The 18,887-nt window shown below is 39.6% G+C and overlaps 3 protein-coding genes across 8 annotated transcripts in view; 2 read left to right on the top strand and 1 right to left on the bottom strand.

The window, feature by feature from the left end:
• Positions 1-127: 127 nt before the first annotated feature.
• Positions 128-10,076, top strand: LOC119692414 (scm-like with four MBT domains protein 1). Of its 2 annotated transcripts, XM_048633504.1 has the most exons (8): positions 128-481; positions 1,462-1,674; positions 2,348-2,545; positions 4,416-4,571; positions 5,278-5,373; positions 6,420-7,294; positions 7,681-7,856; positions 9,180-10,076. In XM_048633504.1, the coding sequence occupies exons 1-8, from the start codon at positions 407-409 to the stop codon at positions 10,007-10,009; spliced, it is 2,619 nt and encodes an 872-aa protein (XP_048489461.1). In that variant the 5' UTR covers positions 128-406; the 3' UTR covers positions 10,010-10,076. The 2 variants fall into 2 exon arrangements, with proteins under 2 accessions (XP_048489461.1, XP_048489462.1); XM_048633505.1 differs by lacking the exons at positions 128-481; positions 1,462-1,674; positions 2,348-2,545 and adding an exon at positions 2,831-2,953.
• A 112-nt stretch (positions 10,077-10,188) lies between these two features.
• Positions 10,189-11,826, bottom strand: LOC125491463. Of its 2 annotated transcripts, none has more exons than XM_048633502.1 (2): positions 11,671-11,826; positions 10,189-11,294 (listed from the first exon to the last, which is right to left on the bottom strand). In XM_048633502.1, the coding sequence occupies exon 2, from the start codon at positions 11,283-11,285 to the stop codon at positions 10,206-10,208; it is 1,080 nt and encodes a 359-aa protein (XP_048489459.1). In that variant the 5' UTR covers positions 11,286-11,294; positions 11,671-11,826; the 3' UTR covers positions 10,189-10,205. The 2 variants fall into 2 exon arrangements, with proteins under 2 accessions (XP_048489459.1, XP_048489460.1); XM_048633503.1 differs by having other exon boundaries at positions 11,588-11,814.
• An 851-nt stretch (positions 11,827-12,677) lies between these two features.
• The window catches only part of LOC119692429 (neuroglian), a 35,076-nt gene continuing 28,866 nt past the window's right edge, over positions 12,678-18,887 (top strand). For 3 of the 4 annotated variants that reach the window (XR_007268259.1, XM_048633059.1, XM_048633058.1), the window contains exons 1-3: positions 12,678-12,834; positions 13,217-13,302; positions 14,429-14,555. Coding sequence is in view for 3 of the 4 variants with exons in the window: in XM_048633059.1 (XP_048489016.1) it covers positions 13,242-13,302; positions 14,429-14,555 (188 nt within the window). In the remaining variant the exon portion in view is untranslated. Of the gene's footprint in view, positions 12,835-13,216; positions 13,303-14,428; positions 14,556-18,887 lie in introns of those variants that run through there. The other variant, XM_048633060.1, reaches the window with a different exon arrangement.

The following is an 18,887-nucleotide window of genomic DNA, read 5'->3' as shown; positions in this document are numbered from 1 at the left end:
ATTTTCTGGAAGTATTAAGATATATAATTTTCACAAAATCGATGATATCTCACGGAAATCAGTAGTTTTTAAAGATTTTTGTGATTATGCACTCTTTTTGGAATTTAATCGAATTTATATGGTCGAATAATTTGAAAACGTTTTGTTACTGCTCCTTTGACTAATATACGAAATTGTAGTTAAGCCTGTCAATGACATTAAGAGAAAGAGATGATAGATACGGTATTATCACGTAAAAGAAAGAGAAAAATACTGAGATGAATTGAATCCAGTATTATCGTTGATTCAAGGTGGTTGATTTGAGTAGCTTTTTCTTTTCAGAGATAATTTTTGCCCAACTTGTGGCTATTTAAATAAATGTAATTTTTAAGTTAAATGGTAAGGGAGTTAATTAACCCTTCTCAAAATGGATACTTTTGACTGGACTGATTTTTTGGAGAAGAATAATAGCAGCCAAGTTCCTGAAGAATTATTTTCTCATGTAAGTTTCTTCAAATATCAATAACATATTAATTCCAGCCATATTTCAACTTTCCTACATTATGTACTTCAATGACTTCAGTCATAATTTGGTAGAAATGTAGGCAATTAATGAAGCATTCCAATTTTCAATGACTGATAATATGTTAAGGAAATACTTAAAAATATTAAATTAGGTAAGCACTTGTATAGCCACTTAGCAGATGGCGACCTATTTTTGCTAATATCCTCATTATTTGTGTACAGTTCAAAAGTAATAAATTACCTAGTTAGCAGATTTCATTAATAAGATATAGGTAGGCAGTTAAATAAAGTAGTAAACTACTACATAGTAAAATTTCGAAATTAAATTTATTCTAATAAATTAGGTGCCCCATACAATATAATTATATTCAATTTGGAATTCAAAGTGGATTTCAATTATGCAACTGAATTAACTAATAAAATATTAAAAGTATAGAATTACTTACCTTAAAATTACATAATATTTTTTTGTTTAAATTAGGCCTACTTGCTGCCAATTTGGTTAAAAAGAGTTTAATACCTATTTAATTAAGTAATTAAATTAGATATAGTTATGTATTTTAATTATTAACAATTATGGTCCAACATCAGTTTGATTCTATAACAATCATGATGGCCAGCTGTTATCTATCCCACTCTTAATCTGCTGCTTTCCTGTTTCTAATTTACTTCTATATGGGAAGTTGTACAGATACAGAGTATGGGGTAAATATAAATATTTATCCACCCGCACTGCAAACCATTATCTTGCATGGTGGACAGAGCAGAAAATACTTTTTAGGTCACCTCAGAAGTGCAGATAAAATGTATTAAAAAATTTAAAACCACACCATGCTCTTTGTCCCTATTCAGCTGCTGTGAATCCTCAGCTTACAATTTTGTTCTTCCTTCAAATATACCTTTCTAGCTAGACAACTACCACATAAAACATCCTTAACCCCCCTTCTCTACCCACAGGTGGAAGCCAGCCTCAACAACGGCATCAAGCAGGGCATGCTGCTAGAAGTCTGCCACAAGACCAACCCGGATGTCTACTGGCTGGCAGAGATCACCATGGTGTGTGGGCATCTCCTGCGCATCAAGTTTATAGGGGCACGGGAAGACTTCTGGTGTGACATCTCTAGCACTAAGGTGCACCCGCTGGGCTGGTGCGGGAAGTATGATGAACAGGTATTTAATATAATTATTTATCGTAGTTTGTAACGGTTACATTATATTTTAATGGCACTTTATTGGTAAGGCCTCTTTTTTTAGCAGTCGCATCCTTCCCTTTAGCATGTCGGTGACTAACACTATAGCTTGCCTAGTGTTTGTCACTGTAGTGAAAGGATTCATCATCATCATCATCATCATCAGCCAATAATCATCCACTGCTGGACATAGGCCTCTCCCAAGGAGCGCCACAACACTCGGTCCTCGGCCTTCCTCATCCAACCACTACCCGCCACCCGCCTAAGGTCGTCAGTCCAGCGGGCAGGAGGGCGTCCCACGCTGCGTTTGCCTGTTCGTGGTCTCCACTCGAGAACTCGTCTACCCCAACGGTTATCGGTTCTTTGGCAGATATGACCATCCCACTGCCACTTCAGCTTGCATATTTTGACAGCTATGTCGGTAACCTTAGTCCTCTGACGGATAACCTAAGTGAAAGGATTAGCCAATCATATTAGTTGTTAATCCCCATCTGCCTAGGGTCCCAGGGTGTGCTGGTATACGTAACTTGGGAAAGCTCCTTACACCCACATATTGACCTCATTGGCCCAATTTTTCTCAAAAGACCTGGATTCATGAAATAGATTACTGATACTGACTAAGATTTTCTGAAGTTTTGGGTTTCCGTTTCCAGGTGGAGCCACCAGACGAGATAAACGAGATGTACGGCGACCGCATCATCGACATCATGAAGGAGGCTCTTCAAGACGGCTCCTCCGTGTCCATAGAAGCGCTCAACAACAAGGGCCTGTCGCCCATCGACCGCGTGCGCGCCGGGATGAAGGTCGAGGTGCAGAATGTCATCGACCCCTATCGATACTGGATTGCTACCGTGAGTTACCTCTATGTACTACTTAGGTGTCTTAATTTCTATTGGCGAAGCTACGACGTCGTAGGCAGAAACGCTTGTCGTAGGTATCTTGGGTCCGATACTAGGTAGGTAGGTATGATGTAGCTTTATCTATTCAACACTGAAATGGCAATTACCCTGCTTATTCGGCGCCTATCATGGTTGTTAGGTTGTTACTACCTATGGTATATAATAATGCTACTGAAAGACCAGGATCCCTTCCCTAAAGCTATGACTAAGTCTACATGATGAAGGAGGCTCCAGGACGGCTGCTCCGTGTCCATGGAGGCGCTCAACAACAAGGGCCTGTCGCCCATCGACCGCGTGCGCGCCGGGATGAAGCTCGAGGTGCAGAATGTCATCGACCCCTATCGATACTGGATTGCCACCGTAAGTTGCTTCTACTCACCCGATGTACAATCTTTACCTAGGTGTCTTAGTCTGATGGCAGCGTCTCTATGCGTCCGATGCTAGGTATGTACTGAAATGGCACGTAGACAGAAACGCTTGTCGTGCGTGTCTTGCGTCCAATGCTAGTATGTAACTTTATCTATTAAAGACTGAAATGGCACCTACTCTGTTCCACCGGCACCTATCATAAACAAACCTATCACACTACCTTATTGGCTCTCATGCCTTGGGTCTCTCCCCAAAGCATGAGTAAGTCTACATGATGAAAGAGGCTCTTCAAGACGGCTCCTCCGTGTCCATGGAGGCGCTCAACAACAAGGGCCTGTCGCCCATCGACCGCGTGCGCGCCGGGATGAAGGTCGAGGTGCAGAACGTCATCGACCCCTATCGATACTGGATTGCCACCGTGAGTTGCCTCTACTCGATCAATCTACTAGGTGTCTTAGTCTAATGGCGATGCTACGAGACGCTTGTCGTGCGTATCTTGCGCCCGATGCTAGGTATGTAGCTTTATCTATTAGACACTGAAATAGCAACTATCCTGTTAGTCTAATGGCGATGCTACGAGACGCTTGTTGTGCGTATCTTGCGCCCGATGCTAGGTATGTAGCTTTATCTATTAGACAGTGAAATATCAACTATCCTGCTCCACCGGCGTCTATCACGGTAGTTACTACCTATTGCATGCTACTGAAAGACCGAGGGCTCTACCCTAAAGTAATGATGAAGTCTACATGATGAAGGAGGCTCCAGGGCGGCTCCTCCGTGTCTATAGAAGCGCTCAACAACAAGGGCCTGTCGCCCATCGACCGCGTGCGCGCCGGGATGAAGGTCGAGGTGCAAAATGTCATCGACCCCTATCGATACTGGATTGCTACTGTAAGTTCTGTTATCATCATCAGCCTATAGCAGTCCACTGCTGGACGTAGGCCTCTCCCAAAACACGCCACTGGATGCGATCTATAGCTTTAAGTTCTGATAGGAAGGCATTAAATGTGCCTACGTGTCTTAATGGGCGATACTATGGGGTATACCACCCTGCTTTATTTATTCGACATTGCATTTGCATACCTCATTGAATGACCACCTACCAAGGGTCCTTTTCGAAAGGAACGATACCAATCAGATTAGTTGTCAGTCGCTGACTGCCAGGGAATAAGTCACTCTGCATTCTTTTATGCTTCATCTCTGATGGCTGCTGGCTGCTGACAGAACTACAAGCCACCTCAACGTCCACCTCAACCACTCCACTTTATGCCATAATCATCAGCCAGTAATCATCCACTGCTGGACATAATCCTCTCCCATGGAGCACCACAACACTCGGTCCTTCCTCATCCAGCCACCGCCGGCCACCCGCCTAAGGTCGTCGGTCCAGCGGGCAGGAGGGCGTCCCATCCCATATCTCCTCTAATCTCCCCCTAATCTCCCCTGGTTGCAGGTGACAGAGAACACGGGTGGGCGCCTGCTGCTGCGCTACGACGGCGCGGGCGACGACTTACCCGACACGTGGCTGTTCTTCTGCAACCCGCGGCTCAGCTCCTTCGGCTATGTCACTAATAAAGGCTCACCCTGGCAGTTCAAGTATCCGGGGAAGGTTTGTTGTTGTTCTTGTTACTTTTACGCCGGCTCCATACGTTGTCCCCAACACATGTCCTCGTACGACTACTCGCCCAACGTGTGGGTCTAGAAAATTGAATTGGCCCCAACGTTGGTACGAGCGTTGGGACCAACGTGTGGAGCCGGCCTTAGTTTTGGCTCGTACTAGGTACTCCATACTACGACTAGGTAAAAGAAACCCTTACAAAATGGCGTCTACAGGGTGATTGGAAAGTCAATGTAATCGAAGGCATTTCCAGTCGATTGAACCCCATAATGCATTATCCGAAAGTCAACCATTTCTGAGTTATTTAAGTTTAAAAAAACTTAAAACTTAAATAACTCAGAAATGGTTGACTTTCGGATAATACAAGTTTTTTAAAACTTAAATAACTCAGAAATGGTTGACTTTCGGATAATGCATTATGGGGTTCAATCGACTGGAAATGCCTTCGACTACAACCCATTTAAAGGAATACATCGACTTACCAATCACCCTGTATAAAATGGCGTCTTCAAAATAAATGACGTTGAATATTTTAATTTCAGTCTTCACTGTAAAAATACCTTTACTCCCATTGACCTCTATAATACATCTATTATATTTTAGAGGTCACACACTCTTTTCACAAATATCCACTGCTTTTTATTGTGTTGATTGCTCTATAAGATATCTAATAATTCATTTATTTATTTTCCACCAGGTGAACAAGTTCTCGTGCAAGAACAAGCTGAGCGCGCAGTTGAGGCTGTGTGCCGAGGAGAGCATCAAAGATCCCACGCCGGCCGATTTGTTTCAGGTAAAATGATTGTTTTAATATTATTACATACTTAGGTACAGTTCTCCCATATTAATAATGCGCATGCAAATCTTCGCAAACTGTCGTATTCCCGGAAACACCCGAATCATTGAATCGTAAGAGCCTTAAACAAAGCACTTGCATTTTGATTCTTGTTCGAAAGAAATAGTAGTCAATATCATGTGACACATAATCGAAAACAATTTGGGCGGTCGGTGGCTGTCACCGATCAGTCAAAGGTCTCAAGGTCAAGATCAGTATTACTTTTGTGGAATTATAAAGAGCTGCAATTACACATCGTTCTTGTTATTTTTTCAAATGTGAATTTAATTTCAACTTTAATTATTTTTGACGACGCCATATTATGAGGCACATTTAAGAATAAAATATACGTCACATTGATAGACTTCACTTTGCCAAAAAGCCACACCCAAAAGACCAAGTTTGTAATTGTAATATTATTGTGAATGATCAGCGCTGTAAATACTTTTGAACTGAGATTTTAATGTAAACCTATGTTTGAAATCCAAATTTCTTCTTCTAATATAAACCTTGTGTTATTCAAACCTTATTTCATCCATATTAACACCAGCTTGAGTAAGATATTTGAAAAGTACTGTAACATTTTCAAAGTAAATTTTAATATTATGACAATATTATGAATTATCGACTCAAATTTTGTAACTGATAAATCAATATCTCTTTTAGCACCAAACACATAAATCTAAAAAAAAATGCATGAAGAAAATGCACTTAACCACTCTAAATACATATCGTTTTCTGGCACTCGGGAAATACGGCCGTTGCCGAACAATGGCGAAGATTTCTATGCGAATTATCAATTTTGGGAAACTGTAAGTACCTACTGAATCGGCGAATCAGGGTATATTATACTTATAGGTATCGTCTCGGAAAGTGACATTTCCTGCATCACTCAAGTTTTGGCTAGACACTCTTCTAAAAGTTTTGTTATATCTTTACAAATAACATCCCCATTCCCCAATAACTACTTCCCTAATAAATTTATTTTTTTTACTTATCCGTAGCCAAACCAGCAGTTGCTAGAAGTGCACAACTTCGTGACAGGCATGAAGCTAGAAGCCCTAGACCCACACGACATGAAGTCATTCCGCCCGGCGACCGTCCTCAAAGTATTCAACAACTACCACTTCCTAGTCGTCATCGACGACCATCAAGAAGACTACGAAGACACTAAAATGGCCTGGCTTTGCGACTCCTTACACCCATATATTTACCCCATAGGATGGACGCAGAAAAACGAGCTGCCATTTAAAAATCCGAAGATATGGAAGGAAGAAGTCTTTGATTGGGATGAGTATTTGACTATGACGTCTTCGGTCCCAGCTCCGGAATACTGCTTCGGGAATAAAGAGCCAGTCAAAGGGATGGAAATCAACATGAAATTGGAGGCAGTCAATCCGTTGAATCACGAGGAAATACACGTAGCTAATATAGATGCTGTAGTTGAACACATGATATGCGTGGAACTGCTACCCATTGGGGAGAAAGCGTGGTATTCACAGAAAAGCGACTTGCTCTTCCCAGTGGGATGGTGCGATAGTAACAACTACGAGTTACACATTCCAGATCCGAACCAAATACGCGAATCGCCGAAGCCAGTGAGCAGACCGAAAATCATTGAAGTAGTGAAGCAGCAGTCAACTGAAGAATGGTGCGACAGGATTTATTTCAACTACAAATGCTACGCCGGGCCGTATATAAGTCGCAATAAGCTGTCTCAGTTGCCTAAACACGTTGGTCCGGGGCCATTGTCGCTGGTGTTGAAGGAAGTGCTGAATAAGATTATATCGGCGTCGTATAAACCGGCTAAACTGCTCAAGGATTGGGAGACGGAAGGGCCGCCTGAAGAAGGAATGAGGTTGGAGATGCTAAAGGCCAAGTGAGTATAACAATTTTAGCTGCATAAAACTTCATGTTCACTTTCATAATCTTCGGTTTAATCAACACTGTAATGATATGCTCTGATCAGGCTCTGATACAATATTTTTCAAACACCCTTGGTGATAATGCCACTACATTTTCTAAAGTACATAACAAACGAACAAACGTTATTCATTGATCCCATAGTCACCCTCTTTCTGATGGTTCATTATTTACGCGTGCATATCAGTTATGCTGATTATTCTGCTTCGGGAGGTTATTGCTGCTGTTGAATTTTTGATTTGAATGTTTCTATGGACTGCGATTGCCATAGGTATATGCAAAGTTTATTTACAAATTAGGACGATCATTCGATTACTTATATACCAATAAATATTTCCCCAGACTAAAAACCAGCACCTATCACGCGTACGTGCCCATCACGACATCCGCCGCGGGCGTGTGTGCGTTCTGCCGCGCGGTGTGCGCGCGCCTGCAGGCGTGCCCCGGGCTGGTGGGGCCGCGGGACCGCGCCGCCGCCTGCCCCGACGCCTGCCAGACAAGGGACAAGGCCAGCTTCCGTGAGTATTGATGCTTTAGTGTGCTTTACGACTAGATAAGTGACATTTTTTGTACCTCCTGTAGGTTGGCTGGTAGAAAATGCTTTTAGCATTAAGTCCACCTTTTGTACACTTATATTTCATAGTTGTGCAATAAAGTATCAAATAAATAAATAAATAAGCGGCATACTCAAGAAGAGCCAAATAAGGAGTTTCCGAAACCGACGTGCGTGTTTAAAAAGACTTATGAATGTGGAGGGAGCGTAAGAAGTAGGTATGTCAGGATCGTGGCACGTGGAGATCCGTAGTTTCTGCCTACCCCTCTGGGAGACAGGCGTGAGTATATGTATGTATGTATGTAGTACTGCAGTGGACAAAGTGCTAACTCGCGCTTAGCCCTCTGCGGGTGATAGTGAGCGACACCTGTCAGCAGCAGGACAAGTCCAAGTTCCGTGAGTATCTGATGCGGAAGCTGTGTTATTACCATTTGTTAGTCGTATACCTCGAAATCAAAAAATCCTTGTAGCTTTTCACCTATTCGCATTTCACCTCGATAGCGTTTTTTGTTGTAGCGTATAATATCGGTAGTATATTTTGTTACTAGCATATATTTTTAACAGATTTTTACAACAGTAGCAAATTTTTATGTAGCATGTATTATCAATAGCTTATTTATTAAGCTGCATATATTTTGAATAGCAAGTAAGTATTTTATGGCGCATCTTATTTGGGTCGCATATTGTTGTAGTGTAAAAGAAATATCGCGATAAATGTACCTAATAATGCATTACAAACAAATATCTATTAAGGTGAAAAGCGACTACAGTGAAGGCAGGCAGGAAAGTAAATCTACTATGATTTTTTCAGACAATTGTCAGTAGCGATCAAAAATTATACTACAAGAATAAAAATCTATTTAGAAATTTTGATATCGCGGCGAAATGCGAATAGGTGAAAAGCTACAAGGATTTTTTGATTTCGAGGTATACGACTAACAAATGGTTATTACTAGGCCCTCTGTGAAGGTGATGGGTGAGAGTGAGCGACGCCATTGGTCCGCCAGCGCGCTGCTAAGTCACTATTCGTCTATGGCGGTATTGAGATGCTCCTAATGTTTTGATATTATTCATTCATGAATGAAACACCATGGTAGTCATTTTAGTCTTCTTTTGTGCACCCAACTATACCCATAGTAAAGGCATGTGTGGAGTAAGTAAAGAGAAGCCTTGGTGGTAGTTTCAAAAAGAGGAATTATGGATAATTTTAAATACGACCTTTGTTACCTATCCCCATCTACTGAAGATTGAACTTACTCACAATTAACCATCATTTTATTGCTTCCAGATAACAACACAGGAGAAAGGCGCGGACGCCCGAAAGGCAGCGTCAAACGCAAGAAGAAGAAGGGACCGCAAGAGAAGCCGAAAGAACAGCAACAGTCACAAGAGAGCGAGCGAGACAAAGATGGCCGGGACTCCCCTGAGAGTGAACACAGCAACGGATCCACCCCGCCCTCAGAACCCGGCACCAGGCCTAACACCCCAGATAGCGACTCAAAGGACTACAAGAGAAGCCAACGCAAGAAACGAGAACCAAAGAACAACTACCCAAAACTAGAGATGAAGACCAGAGGTGCCAAGTTACCGAACTTCGCGCAGCAAATGAAAGAAGCCCACTGGGATAAGAAAGACGTAGAGACCATTTACAATAACTCTTGCGCTAACAAGAAAAGTTCACACGATTCTGACACTGAGAATGAAAGCAGCCGTAGCACGAATTCTAGGGACAAAAATATTTCAGATGTCTCAGACAGCGAAGAACCAGAGCTGAAGAAACTAAAATTCTCGTCGCATGACCCGCTGCCGTCAGATAATAAGTTATTTGAAAGCGACATGGCCATGGCTTGGATGAAGGGAAAACTGAAGCTTTCTTCCAACCCCTTAGACTGGTCGGTAGACGATGTCCACGCCTACCTTAGCAACACTGAGGACTGCAAGTTGATCGCCGACAAAATGCGTCAGGAAGAAATAGACGGGCAAGCGTTCATAATGCTAGATCTACCCATTATAAGAGAATTCTTACACATGAAGAGAGAGTTTGCACTGCAACTCTGCAAACATATTACTATGATTAGGTGGTATTATATTGTTAATTTCGAAGATGGTGAGGATTAATGTCGTATTTATTGTTTTTATGTGTCTAACTAGTCGTCTATTTATGAAATAAATGTATGTTGGTATTTCAACGTATTTATTGCAACACAAAAACGCATTTAAATAAACAAAACTTCTAAATAATGCTAAAAGACATCCACAAATAAATAAAAATGTAAATAGTTAGTAATAAATAAATAAATAAATTATTATGTAGTTAACATCTGCGTAGTTTTTTACAAAAGTAGGCGCAAAGGCGAGACATGAATGATTTGGTGCAGGCGTTTAAATCTTCAGTGGCCATCTCTTCTTCAGCTTTGTGCATATCTCGCTTAGCTGACGATACCTTTACCGGGATATCCTTTTCCGACATTTTCGTTTGTTTATCGTCCAGCATACATCTATCCAGCTGCAATTTTTTGGGGTTAATCCTGTTGAAGTTGTCTAACGAAACCACTTTCTTGTCTCGGCATTCTAAAGCATATTGCAGGTGGACCTCGGAGAAGAGATTTCTGTAGCGGTTGGATCGGGAGCTGCTGTTATCGTCAAACAACAGTTGAAGAGTTGCCTTATCCCTGTCTTCGCAAGGGGAAACATTGCTCCCCACATTAGACGAGTCCAAGTTGTAATTATCATTGTTGGATAATGCGTCAGTCGCAGTGTGTTCCAGAGACTTCTTCCCGCTGACCGAGGGCTCTGACGTCATCACGTGATGGATCATGTCCTTGATAAACTCTTCCATCTCCATGACAGAGTCCTCGTGACTTTTTTCTAGAATCTCGTGGAATCTCTTCTTGTACACCTCGAAGTCTTGGACGCTGGTGAAGAAGTTGTCGAGGATTTCTTGAACCGTGGTCTTGAAGAACTTGATGTTAGACTCGAGACTGCATAACGAGCCATCCTCCGTCTGCAGTTGTTGGGATACATTCTTTTGGATCGACTTCTCAGCATCAAGCTCTGATTGAGTGTTCATCAGAGTCTTAGCGTCGCCATGTCCCTGGTATCTTACTGCAGCCTTACTGCTATTGCCAGAGACATCTTTTACGGGAAACTCGTCGAGTTCGTACTTTTTATAGTACTTTTCACATTTTACGGATAGTTTCTCCGAGTCAGAAGTCTCGTCTCCCAAAGCGCTCTTATCGACTTTAACGTCTTCTTTCGTTTTGAGAAACAGCGCTGCGTCAAGGGTGTCGTATGTTGCGAAGGTACTGTCGGACTTGCGTGCCAAGTTCAAGGGCCTTTCTTTAGGGCCACATGTGTCGAAGTCACTGTGCCGTGTGCGTAGATTACTCTGCATACTTACGGGCTAGGAAAAAGTTTCGTTACGTTAGTTTAATACTTTTGAGAGAATTAGTTTCAGCAAGTCATTAGAAATAAATCTGTTTCCACCAGTGCTATGTTAGTGTGTGTCAACTAGTTATCAAACTCCACAACATAGCACATTACTGGTGGAAAAGTACCCTTAGTAGGACCGCCACCGCCTCTATCTAGGTTACTAACAGGGTAGCAGCATTGGTGTAGTAGGTAAGTAAGTTATTTCACTCCCTAAGTACTTACCTACCTACTTACTAAATATCTACATCATCTATATTCTATTACCTATTCGGGGTTGTCCTCAGTACTTGAAAGTTATGATCAGCAGGGTATGATAAGGAAGTTACTACAACATAATCAGAACTTACTTATTATCATCAAAACTAAATCATAAAGAAACATAGATTTAACTAAATAGTTTATGCCTTTAAAAGTGGTTAACAAGCTTGTAAAATCGAGAATAAAACATTACATTTTAAAAATAACGAGCGGATGTCGTTTATCATCGTCATAGAGAAAATAGTTGACAAAAATATTAGTCTATGATAGTTGTACTTATAAATAATATTCTAGTCTATGAATAGTTCTCACTGTCTTCCTCTTCTCCTACTCTATGCCTCAGTTCACCGCGTTTTTTTCTCGCATTGAGTATCCGCACTGACGGTAAAAAATCTCGTAGCGTTTGGCACGAGTATAATATCGGTGAGTATTAGGCAGAGAAATTGTTGTTTATTGTTCATTTATTTGTAATATTTCTTAATAATACATACAGTGCTCTTAAACCTAAATCTGACCCCTCTCAGAAGCATTTTTACTATGAGAGGGGGGTCAGGTTTCTCTGCACATGACCGTACAGTCGTCGGAATAAGCCAATGACGAAAGAAAAAAAGATTAAATATCGGTGTGCGGCAAGGACTTTATATTAAAGTCCTTGTTGTGCGGACACAGCCAGTCTATGGTTACTTCCATGATTTATGCTCAACAATGCTCAACGATTTTTTATACTTGGTTCTCAGAATAATGTTGCAAAGTGGTCGTCGTCAGGCCCGTCTTGGGCCTCACAGAATAATAACAGCCATGGAAGAAATAAGTACTGTACTTATTACTTCCTACCTACGTTGGATATCGTTTGTTAAAATCATGTTATTTGATAAAACGCTTTTATAAACAAGCATTTTGAAAAAGAAGGGCGGACGAGGTTTTCTTGTTATTTTATAGATTACCATAGAAGTAGGTAAATAAACAACGTTAGCCCCGTTAGCTCAGACAACTTAACTTCACCATGAAGCAAAGGCCATACGCAAACGAGATTCTCTTCTAGCGTTCCGAAGCGCGAGGCCGTCATAACCATAGACAATTTATTTCGTTTTTGCTCTGTGGTTTTCGAATCAGTCATTGAACCTCATTGAACGAAACGAACGACAGACAGCGACAGAAAGCTAAACTAGAATCTCAAAGGCCCCGCCTATAAATTCTGTTATTTATTTCAGTTTGGGAAAACGCGATGATATTTTTATAATTTAGGATATTAGGTAAATGATATGTGCTTTTCATTATTGTAAATTTAACCCACATGTGCCTCACTCACTTAATGATTTAAGTGTAAAGAAATATAATTATCGATTTGCAGTGTCCGAAACAGTTAAAAAAATACTCGTTTTTATGCTTTAAATTCGTAATAATACTGTGTAATACGTGATATTTTTGCATTTGCGGCTGATTTTACGATCTTGTGGCAGCAATTTGTGTCATAACAGGACTCCAATTTAGTGATTTTGGTGATACTATTTTTAGTGGGTGTTGTCATCACAGTGGCCAAGCTTTATTCGGATTAGGTCATCAAGTGAGGTGAACATGTGTGCCGGGAACACGAGTTTTATGGCATTGTGAACAATATTTTATATTTTGTTTTAGATTGTAAGGAAGAAGACTTTCAAACATGGGTACAACTTGTAGAATATTATGCTTAGTCGCAGTATTATCGCAAGCATCGGCGCTGTGTAAGTATTGTTTATGTTATTATTGGCATATTTTACACCCCCTCATTAATAACAATGATTCTCCACAATCATCCTATTTATTGTGATCCACTAAAGATCTACAGTGTACATACCAATTTCAACTTGGCATCAATGAAGTATCTACATTGAAGATCCATAGCATTTCATAGTTAGAATAAATGAATCAAAAAAAAAAACTAAATTAAATGGAATCTTATATCTAGGTTGCTAACCTAGGTGGTTGTAACCTTGCTAACAATATATTTACTATTCCAATTGGTACTATGTATTTGGCACAAAAATCTTGACCCGGCCAGTTCTATGAGATAATTATGGAACTACTAGAATTTATGTTATTAGAGTTTATTCAGTTGTGTGCAAATACAGACTGATGATGATGATAATCATTTATTTGTACAGATATTACACAATCAAGTTATGAGATTTAATTCAACAGGTTCTGTATTACAAATCATATTAATAGGCCTAATTGGTCATTGCTTTATATTGCTACAGCCTTGAAATATATGATTTCAGATCATGAATTATGTTTAATCATTGAAAGGAATTGCACATTGTAGAAATCACTTCACACTTTGAGGAATGTTTAAAATTCATACCGTAAATGACTTCTGGCTGTAAATTATGATTTTTCAGATCACAACCTTAACATACAGTGTGTGAAACCTGGTTCATAAGTTTCTTGCCTCCATTCTTCTTCAAAGACAAGGAGCCCCTTTTGGAACTGAGAGTAGTACATAAAAAAAAATATGTTCATCATAAAATTTTATATTACTGGATGATGAATCAAAGCATTTGACTTTGACTTGCCATTCCATTGTTGCTCTGCATGCTGCATAATGCAATACCATATGAATATCAATAACATATTGGTCCAATGCAAAAGACAGGCTAAAATATGATCACAATTTCTTAGAGTGTTGGAGACAACACTAGAGTTGAAATAGAATTTGTCACAGTGGTGAAACTCAAACCATTAGCCAGTCATCATCATCAGCCCACAATCTGCCTCTATAAAGAAGCATCACAACACTCTGACATCTTCCTCACCCAACACATACCATTACCATTCACACAGTGTTTTATACCCTATAACATTTGTCAGTGACATCTCCGCCGCGGATGGTGAAGCAGCCGGTGGCAGGCGAGCAGCTGTTCCAAGTGGCTCTGAAGGGCGAGGCCGACAAGCCCTTCATCATTGAGTGCGAGGCAGAGGGAGAACCAGCACCTAAGTGAGTTTCTTATCATATAATGTACTATTATGGTCAGCTTTGTACCTTATACTTAACATACCATCAATGTTTGAATGTATGAATACTCAGATTGTGAGGGCCATTTGAGCTATTATGGGCCCTATCCTCTTTTTTTAGTCTGCAGAGAATCTAGGAAATGTTGCACCAACCTGTCCTATATTTACACTTAACAAACCATTATTAACAAACATACATTCCTAGTACCTGCCTAAAATCAAATACTTTTATTTCATATTATATCAAAATCAACCCTTCATTAAACCGTCATTGGAAGGAGACCATGCTCCAGCAGTGGGGATGTGATGGGTCGTGATGATCATGATATCAAAATTAAAGATTCGTATACTCCAATCCAAAGTCTATTTTTATCCGTAAACAAATGAAAAGTTAAAAAACTAAAAAATTCGCCAGTTCACTGACACGAAAGAAGAAGTTCATATTTTGATAAGTATACAAATGCGGCGCAATGTTTGTGAAAAATAGAAAAGCCACAATCCCCGCGTAACTCCGTGCATTCGGTTCAAGTCGCCAGTCGTAACCCGAGACAGCAAGCCTCTTAACTAGGCGGAGTCTAGGGTTACCTACTTTTCTATTCCTTGTCTTACTACAACATGCCTACCTACTTGGGTACTATAGTTTCCTAACATTGTAAAGTATTGAGTTAAGGGGATCCCTAAAGCTAAAATGCTAAAGTCGGCTTGATATACTTGATTAGATTGGAAAAACGGTGGCTTCTATCACATTGATAAAAATATATTTTGTAGCAGAGGGTATACTGAACATGTTAGTTGCTTATAAATTGGTGCAGGATTATAATAAGTATGTTAAAAAAAATTGCAAACACACCATGTCTTTTGCCATTTTTTGACTTATTATGAAAAAACCCTCGAAATCAGAGGGCCCATTTTCATGGAATCTTATATGTATGTGTAGGTAATTAAATTCTTAACAAAGTTACCTTAAAGAGTTGGATTTAATGGACCAGAAGTCAACTTTTTTTGCAAAAAACTAATAAATTCCGGTTTAAAAATGATGACACCGTGACAGATTTCAGATTTCTTCAGTCGTCGCCCTGGTGGCGGCCTGTTAGGAGCGATACCCACGCCATTTTATTTTTTATCAAATATTTCACAAAAACTGATTAAATCAACAAATTATGACTACAAGTATTATAATACATATGCATTTGCTATGGAAAGTTAATTTTCTAATCATTTTAGATGCAGAAAAGCCGAAAATTCTTAGAAAACATTTCGCCTTTTCGATTTGTTTACATTTTTTACTATAGAGTTACAGATGCATAGATAAAGGTAAACATTGCACATAATGACACTTATTAGATTCTCCGAATAAGAACTATACGGTCAATGCAGTATGCCAAAGCGCGAGCCTGTTTATATTCTGAGGGGTAATTTATTTTATTTTAACGGTTGTGTATGGTAGGTAAGCTACACAATATACAGGGTGTTGAAAAGTAAGTTCATAATTTGTTTTATTTGAAACCAAAAACCGTAGTAAGTATTTTTAAAAATTGAAGATCTAAAATTTACATAATTTTTTAAATCTATTTAACAAGCTTTGCAAAAAAGCGGTTAAGTGCGACTGTATCTCGCCATTCTCGCCATGAAAAAAATGAAATGTTTACTGTAGCTATGAATTTTATGCGTTACAAGTGGAATAAAATACCGCATAATATTATGTACAACTATGTAAGAGCCTAGTTTTTTAAAAAAAACTCATAAGAAAATATTAAATACACAGGTTTTTTAACCCCTGAAGGAAATAGAGGGGTGTTATAAGTTTAAAGTAAGGGCTGAATTTTTTTTTTAAATTAGGGTGATAGGTAATGTATATTTTTAATGATTTAAAAAAAAAAAAAAAAGTTATACCATTTTTAAATTGCCATAAAATTACCTATAGTTATAGTTATAGAAAAGGGCAGGGCTACCAGTGCCCATTCGCCACTGCAACCTAAAAGATCTATAAATTATGACTCCCCATGCCGAGTCTCACTCTACAGGCCCAGGTCTTTTATAAACCTGATATTACCTATACAGGATGTTGCAAAAAGGGTATACTGTGCCGAAAGGGTTTGACTAAGGGGTTATTCTGAACAACTTTTGTTCTCCAAGTTTTGGAAATTCTCGAAAAATAAATTCGGTCTCTATAGTAAAAAGTCACGTGATCGAATAAGTTTCTATGTAAAAGGTTTTGCTACGTGAATTTTCAAAATTGTAGAAGAAAAGTGGATCAGAATGGCACCTAAATCCACTTTTGGCTAAGCTTTATACCCTTTTTTCAATACCTTGTATAAAATATCGTCAGCGTCACCTTAGATCGTAATCATCGTAACTCCTCGTGACCAAATTTTAGAGGAGACAAAAATACTGTTTTATTTGTAGTTCTAGTTGGCATACTACCCACCTAAAGTTTTTTTTAACTAGCCTAAAAATGATTTGTTTAGACAGTCTATCTTCCTGTTCAACCGCAGCCTGAGTGCCAGTGACTCAATGACTGAAAGGAGGCCATTAGTGCTCCTAAATAAATAAAGCAGGCCTGTAGATTATCTTTCAGTGTACCGACACATCTGATTGCTGTAAGAGCCTGATAAGCTCTTCGAACGAGTCATACCTCTGTGGTGGTACGGTTTCGACCTTTCGGACAGTCAGTTTGGCATCCGAAATGCGGATTCGAATAGTGGGTACAATACTTTGCGTTCGTTCACTGTCGGAGCAGGATAAGAACCACGGGCGAGTTGTTGCGCTGGCTGTTTGCTTAAAAATAGTAACCGCGTTCAACTCTATCCCCTAGAGGGCGAACCTTTAGGGCGGCTCTTGTATACCATCACTTGTCTTCTCTATCTCGTCATCTGCAGAAAATTGACAGAGGTCATACGTGTCTAACAAGTACATTAAGGATGCGAAAAGAGAGGGTTTGTTTTCACTGAAGAAGTTCAGTTGCGGAGTTCCACAGCGGTAGGTCTTGGACCCCTCTGCTGTGGAACTTGGCATACAACGCGGTCCTGCAAATCAAGCTTGCAAACGGCGTTAGCACAGTGCATTTTTCTAATGTCACACAGGTCGTGAGGTAGGCTGAGAGCCTCCTTCGGGGATGACATCCCAATGATTCATTACGAAAAAATTGCTGCAGCTGTGCTCGCCATGCAGTGCATGGGCTACTTCCGAATCTGGGGGGCTGTTGCAAAGGAGTCCGTTGCCTCTATACGGTACGGGTTCCGTGCGATCTATGATCCTTCCGGGAGCACCTGTCTTGTCAAGTCGAAGAGAATGGCTCGTATTCGACGCAACCTGCAGTACTGGTGGGATTGGTTGGAGGACAGGACAGCAGGAAGCTGCAGCAGCCGTCATGCTGTGATTCGACGCATAGATGCAAAAAAAAGTTGAAAGTAACTTCATGTTAATAAAATATTAGATCTTAATTTAACAACATAACATTGCAAAAAAAAATTAACATTGTTGAGTATGTTATTGTAATTTACTAAAGTAGTAATAAAAACAAAGGCTTATTGCATAGTTTTCGTTCACGTTCGCCTACATCGCACGTTGTATATGAGAATAAAGGGTATAATTACTAAGTTTTCTTGTTTAAAAATCACGGTTTGGGGTTTAGAGGAAAACAAATGGTAAAATGCGGAATACAGTTTTTTTTTTTCGAATAAAGAGGAAAACATGTGAATTCAAAAACGTTTCTATTGACACCAAAGAGTACTTTTCGCCGAGAAAAGTGGAGTTACAATGTTTGCGATCTAAAGTGATGATAGAACTAGAACTAATTTTTTCAGTTCACCTGCTGTTGAGTGAAATCGTAATTAGGTAAATTTTAGGTTTTAGACATTTATTTCCCATAAGAATACAAAATACATATTCACTTAAAATGAGAAAAACATGTTATATAACTATAATATGTACGTACAATATACCCTCACCACTATTTAAAAACTAGTCTAAAAATTACTTAGGTATATAAAAGTAAATCTTAGGTTTCATAATTACTTTAGCACAATTTTAAATAGGTATTTTTTATAGGGTGACGTGTTCCAATACAAATACTTTAAGGCCTTTCTTAAACAATTTCAGTTTATGCTCCGTTCTGATATTGTTGGGTAGTTTGTTGAACAACTGTGCTCCTTCAAACAATATATTTTTTTTACCGTAGTCTTTGCGCGGTGTTGTAAGCTGTAGGTGATTTTTAGTTCTAGTTTGATATCTATGCTCCCGAGTTTTAAAGGTTATGTTGGAATGGATTAATTTATTTTTAATTTTAAATACTAGTATACAGGTCATATATGTA

Source organism: Plutella xylostella, chromosome 5 (assembly GCF_932276165.1).
Source record: "Plutella xylostella chromosome 5, ilPluXylo3.1, whole genome shotgun sequence".
Classification (NCBI taxonomy): Eukaryota; Metazoa; Arthropoda; class Insecta; order Lepidoptera; family Plutellidae; genus Plutella; species Plutella xylostella.
The sequence above is the reverse complement of the archived record's forward strand: the minus strand, read 5'-3'. Positions and strand labels throughout refer to the sequence as shown.